Source organism: Schistosoma haematobium, chromosome 1, assembly GCF_000699445.3.
Source record: "Schistosoma haematobium chromosome 1, whole genome shotgun sequence".
Lineage (NCBI taxonomy): Eukaryota > Metazoa > Platyhelminthes > Trematoda > Strigeidida > Schistosomatidae > Schistosoma > Schistosoma haematobium.
In genome coordinates, this window is record NC_067196.1 from 22,550,371 (window position 1) to 22,563,152 (window position 12,782).

At 31.2% G+C, this 12,782-nt stretch overlaps 1 protein-coding gene across 1 annotated transcript; it reads left to right on the plus strand.

Moving 5' to 3' along the window:
* The first annotated feature begins 2,806 nt into the window (after positions 1–2,806).
* Positions 2,807–12,524, plus strand: MS3_00005177 (uncharacterized protein). Its single transcript, XM_012940197.3, has 3 exons — positions 2,807–2,828; positions 7,774–7,882; positions 11,590–12,524. Exons 2-3 carry the CDS (start codon positions 7,816–7,818, stop codon positions 12,015–12,017), a joined length of 495 nt encoding a protein of 164 aa, XP_012795651.1. The 5' UTR covers positions 2,807–2,828; positions 7,774–7,815; the 3' UTR covers positions 12,018–12,524.
* Positions 12,525–12,782: the final 258 nt, after the last annotated feature.

Sequence of the window (12,782 nt, forward strand, 5' to 3'; positions counted from 1 at the left end):
CAAGGAGATTGTACTCACTGAACTAATAAACAAACCACGTCCAAATATATTAGTGTAAATATTGAGCTACTCATAAGTAGTATATTTTTCATCAAAGAGTTTTATCTGTATCATTGTAGTAATTCCTTACTTTGGTTTTGATGTTACTTATTACCGTATAATCAATTTGTAATAAGGTCTGTAAAAGGATTTTTATTCCGATGTCTAATGTAGAATACATCTGTATGTTAAACAACCTTAGTTTGCAAGTCATCTTGAAATAAATGCATTCCCGAAAGTTACCGTACCCTAATTTGTAGGCCATATTTGTCACAGATTGTCCTCAGTTAGGTTAACATTGAAAATCAAGCAGAAGTGGATGGCCGTTTCACATTAGTGTGGAAAACCTTTGGGATAAGAGCGTACGACCCCACTAGGGATTGAAATCAGGACCTTCAAACATCTCAGAGAGCGCTAAAATCTAGATCATTGAGTTGAAATGTAATTGTTTCCTTTTTTTAACTCCAACCAGTTTGGAGTACAACACAACGATTATTCGGTATCATTATTAACAATTGCTTTAGTTCCGACGAGTATGAACCCTACCCGTCATGAAATGTTACCAACCTAATATATTTCTAATATTAATTCATCGCTTAAATAATTTAAATTAGATAGTTGGAGGCAGTCAGTAGGAAATGATGCACGACTTAGACTTAGTGCTAGTTGGCATTTTTGTCAGTAATGCATGCCTGCAAAGTTGACACCTCATGCAGAAACGAAATGCTAATCACCCAGTTTCACAGTCTAAGATATTGCCATTGAACTTATCATCCCGCTACTGACCTCCTATGGGATTGAGATATTATAACTGATTGACTAATGAGTAGTGACTGATGTCATATTTGTTAAGTCTTTCAATAGTGACTATGTTCTAGCAAACGAGTCGTAACTAAGAATTTTGATGACGCAAGTTCATTTGTATTCGTGGGTTTACTGTAATAATTGCAACCAAAAATCACTTCAATTTCAGAGACATTAATGAGAACACGGAAACGGACTTAGAAATATGATTTTATCAACATTCTGAAATACATCGGCAAATACTGACTAGCTAGGCCTGTGAATTGCACGACGCGAGTAAGAATACGAAGACGACAGACGAGTGTTGACTTGATATCCAAAAAATAAATCATAATAATATATGGATAGTTTAACTTTTATATGAATTACACTGAACAGACAGATTTGTACAAAATCAACGGAGTAGTAACTGAAATTTATTAATCAATAACTTACTGTGTGAATATAAATTTAACTGTTACATCCTCTCCTTGATTTTGGAAGAATACGATATGCAAATACTGGCAGTCAAATGTGAAGAACCTTACAGTTGGAAGACGGAAGGAGAGGAAGTGATTATTTGGTAAAAATAAAAAAATCTACAGAAAAACGTGGGTATTTATAGTTATTGGTATTGGCTACAACAACATTTTAACCACCCGACCTGCAAGGATGCAAGTTATGATATCTCCCAATCGTATCATGTCACGTTGATATTCTAGAAGGCTCTGTCAAGTTCTGATTGGATAGAGTCTCTTCGGTTTCTTTACAGCCCCTGGATGCTTCATCGTGTTTTTCAAAGCCGTCCCAACATTTACAATACCATAAATTTAAATATCTATAACCAAAAGATATGATTAACTCACTAAGTTAAATAATTATACCACCTTAAGATGTGATTACATGTCAAAGACACTTGGATGAACTTGGTTTTGTATATCGCTCTCACTGAAATCAATTGAGTCCTTGTCGAATACATAAAGTTTAGATTTCACAGAATGCATCAGTTCCCACAAGATTTTAACATGCCACGTTGATGAGTTCCGACAAGGACGAAGGTTAAGTTGATCTGAGTTTTGTACCGACTCTGTCCTGTCATCCAATATCAAAGCACATGATTTTAAGTCTCTTATATTAGAGTGGCTATATTGCAAGTTGATCCGCTACATGTGATTAACATTCAAATACTTGACAAATATGACATCGATCACTACTTCATGACTAATCAGTTGTGGAAAACAATAAAATACCAGCAGGTATTGAACAGTTATTCCATTCTAGTTTTTGATAATCCTTAGTAGTTGTGTACACGTAAAACTCAAAAGAATTTAAGTTTTGCAACAATGAGCGCAATAGATCTATACTATTGAGTTTGGATCTAATATTTCAACATGTTCAACTTTAGTCATTTCAGGATATTTCTCAATTAGCATTCATTGTTATTCATCAAATCGTTACTCTCGATAATAGTTAAGCCCAACTAGTCATTACACAACAGTTGTTGATCGATTCTATGAAATGTAGAGATATAGGATATATAACAAATTTATTATTGGTTACCATAGATCGCTGATATTTCTTTCTCCTAAATAAATATTTATCTGAAGAATGAAGCACTTTAAATTTTTATTGATTGATTGGTTTCTAACATAACATAATAGAAAATTTAGTTACAATGAAACATCTATTCATAGAGTAAAAAAGAATAAGGACATTCATTGTTATAAAATTTTAATAATGATAAATATAAAAAACAAACAAACAATTTTTTTTTCAAAATGAAAATTTACATTGTATCATGCAGATTAGTAGGTCAAATAGTTTAATCCATTCATAAAATGCTAATTTAGGGCGTAAATGGTACCATGATAAATTAGCCCAATCATATTCTTTCACATTCAAGTAACCAATGATCAACTGTTTAATTGTTAATCTAAATATACCCAAATTCTTTGATTCAGTTCCATTTATTTTATTTCTTTCTTTTTGGGAGGAAAGCATTTTCGGTAAGCATAGATGTCTAATATTATAAGAATGTTTATTTTTCATCTACAAGAAAAATCCAGAAAATAAAATTTCTTGTCTTCATTTGATTTTATATTGGTTTACAGAAACTTTAATCATGTTTATTAGGTTGTAGGTGAATACTAGTGAATGGTTGAAAATAGCTCTTCATTGTTCTCTGGTTTTCAAAGGATCTTATGTGTGATAAAAACCGCGTTTAATGTATTTGTTGGTTTCATTATTAAATGAAGTAATTTTAACTGAGTTTAAAATCCAGTGTAGATTCGTTAGTTCTCTATTGATTACTAAAGTAGTAAAACTAATGTTATACATGTCTAGCCATTAGTTGTGTCTACATTACATCGATAGAGCTGGATTATGGCCAAATGCCTGAGTAATTCGACACTGGAATAGTAGGTTTTAATGTCAAGTGGTTGGTATCTTTTGGGAGTAAGCCTTTGTTCTGAGTGATAGATGGTAGTCATCAGCATATACCATCTATAATCTTGGAGGAATTACTATGTTCCTTGAGATTCAAATGTGTATTATCAAGTTTTACAGTTAGGAATAATTATATCTTTGACTGAAGTACTGATAGCGAATGTGGGAGAATGGCATGAATTCATTTTATTTCATGATTTCTCTTCAGCTACTTACAATCTGGAATTAGTAGTATTGATTATTTAAATAAAAAAACAATGTGCATGCTTTATAATCTACTATCAGAAATCTACTCATCAATGGAAATTAGTAGAACAGTAATAAATATGAAAGAATATGAGAGACGTTTAGATGGTTTAATATTTATATGTAAGATAATATGAAATTTATAGAAGAAATTTTAAAAGCTAATAAAGACAGGTTAACGAATAACTGATACTAAAAGTTACTTAGTAACAACAATAATAAGGTTTGATTATAATATTAACATGATTGAGGCTTTGATGAAACTCAAGAAAGTATGAAGACAGTGAATTTATAATTATAAACGTAAAATGTTACACACTTACACTTTGAAAAGTGAGGTCATCAGGGTAATGTAGAAGTGACAAGAGTATCATGTTGAATGTATGAATCTGGTTCAAGTCTTCTGGAAGCAATGCTTTCAGGGAAAATTACTGAGTTCAAAGTTATTTGGTTATGAGTAATTTTTAAAATTTGAATTCACGTCCACTATCCACTACATTGCGACCGCTGTATTGAAGATATGTTGACCTCTTAGAGACAATTTCTGTTTATTGTACTCGGAGATGCAAGGATAACTATATTTTCCGGACAATTAGGAGCAACATAAAAAGAGTATTTGCTGACTTTTGAATGTTTTAAAGAACAATTTATTTGATGTATTAGATATAACCACATGACTATTTGTGACCCTGCCAAGTATCGATGAGCGAAATAAAGGTTCTGGGTTCTATTTATGCTTTAGCAGTATGTGTTAATCTCTGAAGAGTCCTCTACTAGAATATGATATTAGTAAATGAGGTTTGTGAATTTTTCACTGATTTACAGTTAACAACATGATTTTGTGACCAGTTGATTTATTGTGGGCACCCATATCAACCACTATTGTAGTGAGCAGAACACGCGTTGGGACAATCGAATGTATTTAACACAAAATTACAGGACTTGTTAATAAAATCTAACAATCATAAAGTAAATGCTAAATTTCCAAAATGTCCATCGAATGTCTCAAAATGACTCAGACTTCATTGTTCCTGCATTTTCATACAAATTGCATTTTGTTTCCATTCTTTACTGTTCGATCCTCTTGTCTCTCTGCTGCCAGACCTTCTGTTCACGACTAACATCATATACTACTTATGTCAATATAAGTAGCACACACCACATTATGACTTAACCTATTGGTTGACCCTTTATACAAGGCTAAGCAACAGCAAATGTTAAATATATCTTATTCAAAATAAATATAAACTCTCAAAGTAAAGCAAAAATTATGCAAATTTAAAACTAATTAGTCACCAGTTTCTATTTTCTTAGGATTGAGGTATTTGTAAATTACATTTTACTTATCGGATATATAAATAAATAGTTAGGCAAACAACATATAGATAACACGAATAATTCGAAAAATATTCTAACTTTTAAATAAATGAATAAGTAAAATTTACTTAGATGTATCCATTGGATTAATACTTTGTTTACTGAATAAATTTATTTATTTATGCACTCACCTGATCTCTTGCATGTGATCACCTGTACTTATAGGAATTATTAAACAGTATCATTATAAATAGAATTATGTGATATTTAGCATATTTACCATACGTGAAATCCAGGAGATGTGCTTCAACTTATTTAGGACTCATCAGTTGGTTGTAAGTGTATCTCAAGGTGAAAATTTACTCTGGAACTCAAGCCTAGCCACCAATACTGTGTTTCATTCCTAGGAAAAGAAAGCCATTTCTTGGCCAGTCACGTACCATTTAGTTGATTTCGCTTTGAAATTTAATAAACAGAAAAAATAGAAAAAAAATATTTCGGCGTGTATTACATTTCACATAATTTTTTATTGAACAAATATTGAAGGAAAGGAAATGGTAAGAGTCTAGTACAAGGACAAGCTTTAACAATTCATAAAGTAATCACAAGAGCACTTATAATACATGAATAGTTTCGTAAAACGGAACAATAAGATTACAAGGAGTCGACATAAATAATGAGTTCGTTGAAATTTTGTACAAGTTCTTTTATCTTTAAATCAAAAATACAGCAACATATGAATTTTTCCATTCGGGTATTAGGCATTCATTTTCTCGGACTATTATAAAGCTTCAAATAGTCTTTTCGAAGTTCCCACATTATTCTTGATTATGAAAAATGTTAGGATAAAGAGTTTATAATAAGAGTTGATTTGTTTGCCATACATAATCTACATTAATAACACTGGGCATTTACTATGCTTAACACCTATTTTTGCTCTATGATGACAGAAAAAAAAAGAATAATTTTTTTGTTATAATTTTAAACACTTTGAACACTGTATAAAGATATTTCTACTTCTAGTTTAATGTATGATGAAAATCTTTCATTTTCGAATTTTGCGCAAAGTCATTTCCTTGATTCTGATTGGCTCGTCATTTTAATTATACTTTTATTAGGTATATTTAATATATTTTAATATGTAAGATTGTATTTTTTTTATCTCTTTATCAATTAATTTATTATTTTTTTGTATTTTTTTTTAAAAACTAAGATTCTTCATTTAACGACAATTCTGTAAACCGACTGAAAAATTGATTAAAATAACCGAGTTTAAACTGAATGATAAAATGCTTTTATTGATTGTTACTGTGTTTCTTTTTGAATATTCATGTTTTTGACTTACTAAACAAACAAAGTTAATAGCAAACAACTACGGTCAAAAATGAGAGAAATATATATGATATTACTATTTATGATCAAAACAACAAAAAAAATAGCAGTGACTCACTATTCATGTACTACTTACTTGAACATATAAGAAAATATAGTTTTGAGTAATAATAATAATAAGTACAAATTAATTGTGAACACTTTGTAATATTATCAATACAACGAACCTATATAAGTTGGGCAACTATTGAAAATATGAAAGCAGTGAACGTTTATTTATTCCTCCTATGAGACTACTCAACAATTCCCATCCAAGACCCTGTCACTAAGCACCTGACTCAGACTTTTGAGACTACATTCACTGGTTTTACACGTCAAATTTCAGTTAGTCTTCAATATTACGTGAATATCTACAATTTTCTTCAATTAGTACATTTACTAAACCCTGCATAGTTAAACTCCATCGGCCATGATTTCTCACTATGACACCGGAAATTCTCTCTCATGGTTATTCAGTAGTAAGCAACTGTATTCTATTGGTACGGTGGAGTTTGTGGAAGTCATTAAAATTCCCTAGTTTACATCATCGAATAAGCATAGTGAGACAGCCGAAATCCTGAATTTGATTATCTGTTGTAGCACCGTAGATAGGTATTGGTGGTCATCCGCATACTAAGAGGAAACAGCGGCCTAATGATTCTTGATTTTTAATGTTTGCCTCGATTAGATTGGTTTGTGGTCTTAATAAAGTTCAAGGACCCTTACAACCCTCATGCTGATACATATGTAAGATTCACGTATAAGCCCCTTTTATACATTAAATATTATCTTTCAGTTTCAGGATTGTACTAATGAAGTGATGTAGATGTTAGTTTGTGATGCAACACTGAAATCATGAAAATTTTCACAAAATCACATATATATAAAATTTGCTAGTTGACTATTAAGTGACAAGCTTTAAGAGAAATTTTCCCCATTTTCTACTCAAAAATTTTGTTTCATGAAACATTAACCAAGTCAGAGCAGGAACAATAAATCATGTTACATTACAGTTTAATTGAACCTCGAAATTTTGAACCATTGGTTTTTTACTCAAAGGTCCAAAATACTATATAACTGAGTAATCTGAATATCTTGAGGTGGATCCTGTGTGTGAAATCATGGTCATGGATATTACTGTGGAGTTTATAAATAGGACAAATTAGTAACCTAATGTTTAATATCCTTCCGAAGATTCGTTAGCTGATGCCACCTTGTCATGATAAATAAAATTTAGAAAAAAATGTTGAGGAATGGATTAATCATCTCTAGGGCAAAATATAAATATGGCCTCATATTCAAGCTTATCTTGTTATTATTCAGTAGATCGTAAATTTTGTCTGTTTCAGTTAAAAGTGAATACAGAAAACACAATCTATTTTATCGAGATATATGTGTATCCACCATCAAAACAAACATAATTGAATATAGTATAGTTTGTAAACTGTAAGTCCTTATCTAGAATTGAAATGTACGTAAGTGCATGGTTGACGTATCCTATTAGCCTATCTAAAACATTTACAAGTAATAAATAAATCTTTAAACTAATAAATATTTTTGATTAACTTCCAGCTCTACTACTGTTTTCTATACAAATAACATTTATTGCTGAAAATGATATTTCTATTGTGTTTAATAACTTATGTGAATTTCATTACATCGAATCCAACGTCACAATCAGGTTAGTTTTGTTTTCTTCAAATGGTTTATGTTTAAAAACAAAAGAAGATTGCCGTGAATTTTCATTATCATTGATATAAAAATTACCTTCGTCTCATGGATTATGTTCATTGTATATAATAAGGATTATTGAGTGGTTTGATATTAGGACGAAATAGCAGTCCAATGTTTCCTGGTGAAAATTCAAAAGTTTCTGCAAATTCACTGTACTAAAACCAAATTACTAAAGTTTCAATTCATTGATCATGTTTATCTGGTGTTCATAGATTTGTATTGATCACCACTAATGAATTGATAGATATTATATTAGTCATTACTCAGTGATCAACTGGCTGCAAAGATTGCAGACCTACTGGAGATAATCTGTAACAAGAAAAGCCTAATGGTAAAGTTTCAGACTATGGAGGTGGGTAATGTGTTAAAATCCCACAGAGAGTATTGATTCTCTCAAGATTACAGGTACTCCTTACTAGTGAGTCCCAAGTAGCACGAAAACTAGGTTGATTATCGTTACTTAACAGATACACCCAATCACCTGTTCTATTTCCAGTTAATGGCTAGCAGCAGTAGAATCCAGTAGGTGCTCTTCGTCCTATTTAAAACATTCCAGTTACATGCACCTGAATATTAGTGTTGATGTATTCACACTAGAACTCGAACTTAAAACTTAAGGCTTCACGTTTTATCGCATTATCCATTATGTTGTTAAACATAGATAAATGCCAACTTGTGCAGTGGATATGTATATAAACAGTAGACAACAATAATAAAAAAATAATAACTAATTTCATCATTTCAATTAAATAGTAGAAGTAAAAATTTTGAACAGTTTAGAAATTTAAAGTGAATTTTAAAATTATATTTGGAATCAATGGCTCACCAGTGAAATCCAGTTATCTAGAGATATTGTCAGAAATTCCAGGAATGAATAAAACCATGCTTAAAATGAAAATAATTTTTAAACAGTACTCAGAAGACTATTTAAGGAATTGGTTAATAAAAAGTAGAACATTAATAATAAAACAGAGATGGATAGTGACTAGTAGTGGAATCCCGGTGTGAACATCAACTCAGATGCAGGCAAATCCGGCTGACGAGTCCCAAATAGGAAGAAACACGCGTCCTGGATTCCACTGCTAGCCACCATTCATCTTTGCTTATAATGCTTGTGGCTTAAAGTAATATCGAGGCAATCCGCACAGGATGCACATATATCAATAAGAGACTGATCAATTGACGTACAAAACATCAATGACAAGATTCAGGCCAACAATTTGAAAATGAAATTAATAATAAAATATAAATAGTCAGTAATTATGTAAACCATACACACAAGATTTCAGTTGCACTTTAGACGAGTTACTTTCTTTCATATCTGTTGAGAATAATCAAATAATGATATGATGAGGTAAGGAATATGACTAAGAGTTAGATATTTATTCTAGTGTAGAGTGAATAATCTATAGCTGTCATATCCTTCAATTGTTTGTTTGTTAATTGAATCTTAATCATGTTATTTTGTTAAAAGGATAAAACTTATGTCTTGCCCCTGTGATATCAGTTCACTTAGGTGTTTGTTTCCGTAATCCGATCAAGTGAACGTTTACCAATGGATCACATTTCATCCAATAATTTATTAACTTTAAACCTTTTTGATTTATATTCATAAAAGCTTGTTGAAACTAAGTCAGATAACCGATAACAGTGATGTAAAAGAAGTGAATTTTTACCAAAGACTGCTTTAAATATCAGAGGGGATGAATCGATAATGTCGGGGAAATTTTCAAATCTCCCAGTGTTGACAAACTATTCGTATTGTGCATCATGTGATGATAAAACGAGATAAGATTCCGTATCCGATGTCAGTCGTCTGAAAATGGTAAACATTTATGCTTGATATTACAACTTTGAAGTTTAAACATGAGAAAACAGATTTGCATGACTCAAGGAAGTCAGTCAGTAACAACATAGAACTTCGTACATACATACATCAGTTTGGGTTGCCATACCACGTTAGCACAGAGATAAAATTGTCAATTCAAATCTCATAGTGGTAGAGGTAGTAAAAGTATAAGCAGTGATCGGAAAGATCAATGTTTGAAGATATTATTCAAGGAGTATAACCCAGAGAAATAAATTTGGAAAGGGAAAAAATAGGGGAAATGAAGAATTCATAAGATTAGAATTTGGGAGAACACAAAGAGTGGATGCACCTGCGCCATTGCAAACGATTTTGAGCTATGTTATTCAAGGTCTCTAACCATCGGTTGCTAACATCTCGCGGATCCCAACCGGGTAGTCTATACCTACCAACATGGATCAGTCCACTTGTCAGTGACTTCATGAATTTGTACCATGTTTTGGTCTGGCTGCCCCTAGCTTTCTTCCAACCTACTCCTACACCATAAAACATCGCATGTCGGGGAAGTCGGTGGTTGGGTATACTTAACACATGCCCCAGCCATCTCAACTGATGAGGTTTCACTACTTCGTCAATTGATTTGCCATCCTTACCTAGTACCCGTCTCCAAACAACTGCATTACTTACTCGATGGTCCCAGCATATATGAGCAATATTTCGAAGACATCTATGATCAATTACTAGTAACCTACGAATATCCTCTACTCTTACCAGTCATGTTTCATAGCCATAAAGTAGGATGGTACAAACTGTTGCGCAGTAAACCCGTCCTTTGGTAGGTAGACGGATATCTCACCTACTCCATAAATGACGCATCTTGGCAAAATCTAGTCGAGCCTTCTCTATCCGTGCTGAGATTTCGTCACACGCCAGACCATAAGGGCTGATGAGACTCCCAAGAAGTGAATAAACACTGATGATAGTCAAAGATTTTATTCACTGCAATCATTTATTAATTAAATACATTCATTTATATAGCGATTTTAATGGCATTTAACGACTAACTGAAAATAATTGGAACAAAACAAACGTCTAGACTAAAATTACGCAAATTAATGTTGTAATGAAAAATTAATCGGACTGAATTAATATAAACGAATGTAAAATGTTATACTGAAAGAGTATCACATTAATTGAATACAAAAGAATACTATATTGATTAAATATACCGGTGAAATAAATCATAATATTACATTTTATTCCCTTCTAACATTTGATTTCGATTTCCAATATAAATTTAGTCTTTAAAGTGAAATTCATCAAATCTACATTGTTTCTAAACATAAATAACTTTGAAATAGTTCAAAACTGAATTTATTGTCACGTTGGATGACTTAAACTGAACACTGAAAAAAAATAAAACTGACATTCATTTTAAAGAAAATGAATAAAAATTCTTGGATTTATATTACTTACTTACGCCTATTAGCTCGTAGAGGAGCATATACTGTCCGCCAGCATTCTCCATCAAAATCTGTCCTGCACAATCGTTTTCAGTTGTTTCCAGTTTCAGTTTGTATTTTCTGAGATATGGTAGTCAATGTAATACTGTTTGATAAACGTTGAGTTCTATGAACTTCTCTCACTGTTTTATAAACGATGATTGTCGATAGTATAAAGTTGGACTCTTTGAGAAGCTTATTCTTTTATATACAATAGCTGACAGGTAAAATTCTATTTTAGTATCAGGAATATGTATAACTTAATTTAATTTTATAAAGATCTATCCGTTTATTATTTTCTTTCATTTAATATTGAAAATGAAATTCTTCAATGAAATATCACAGATTACCTTCTACAAGAAGAAGCTAATACAACAATCTCAGATTTAAACGAAGATTTGACTGGGGGGTTTACAGTTACTGAAATGTCATCTACATCAATGGATTCTGAACCCGTTATAAAATCTGATCATGATACTTCATCGGTTGACGAAGTTAATTCAAATGAACCGGACGAAACAACCACTGAATCTGATGAACCTATGTTTGACAATGATCAACACAACGGTGATAACCATCAATCATCTGAACATCATAATGATAACCAAGAAAATCATGAGGACGACCACGAACACGACCATAAACATGAACACAAGCATGGTCACGAACATTATCATGAACACAAAAATGACTACAACAAGGCAGACATACATAAAAGAACGAGAGGTAAACATTCTGACTCAACTAATCCAAAAAAAGTCAATAAGTTATAATAATGTGGATAATAATCGCGATAATGTGAGTACAAATAAAAGAAATAATTAAGTTTCTATGTGTGTATGTGTGTGTGTATGCATTGACTTTACACCTCCTTACACCACCCTACCACACGCTACCCCACCCTCTATAACTATATTGTCTTTCTATATTGTTTTACAAAATATAAAAACTTTTATTTCATTTGAATTCATAAAATTTATTGTCAATTATTTAATTGTGAAATTATTTATAAAATTGATATTCTAATTTTTCATTTTACTATTTAATTCATAATTTAAATAATTAATTATAATTTTTTTTTCTTTGTATCGAATATTTGATCATTATCATTTTATCAATGTGTCAAATTATATTGTCACCATTTTTTTTTGTTTTTTTTTGTTGTTGAAAATGTACACTTTCTTAATATTGTTTACATTAACTTTGAGATTTAATTTCTAATAGTTAGTTAGTTAGTTATAATTGTTTCTAAGTGAATAAATCACTTTTTTTAAAAAAAAGCTTTAATCTATTTATTTAAGATATGATTATCAAAAGATAAGAGATGGTACCGAAAATCATAGAGAACTGGCAGGTTATTTATCTTAATTGATTGGTTAAGTGGTTATAAATTGAAGCTGAGAAATATAAACCATTGGTTTAATTATATCAATTTTATCCCAAGACTTTTAAGTCTCAAATTTGGTCTATATGTTTGATTGTAAGTTGACACTGTTGTTAAGTCGGACATTTAACTAGAATTAAGCAGCAGTTGTTTA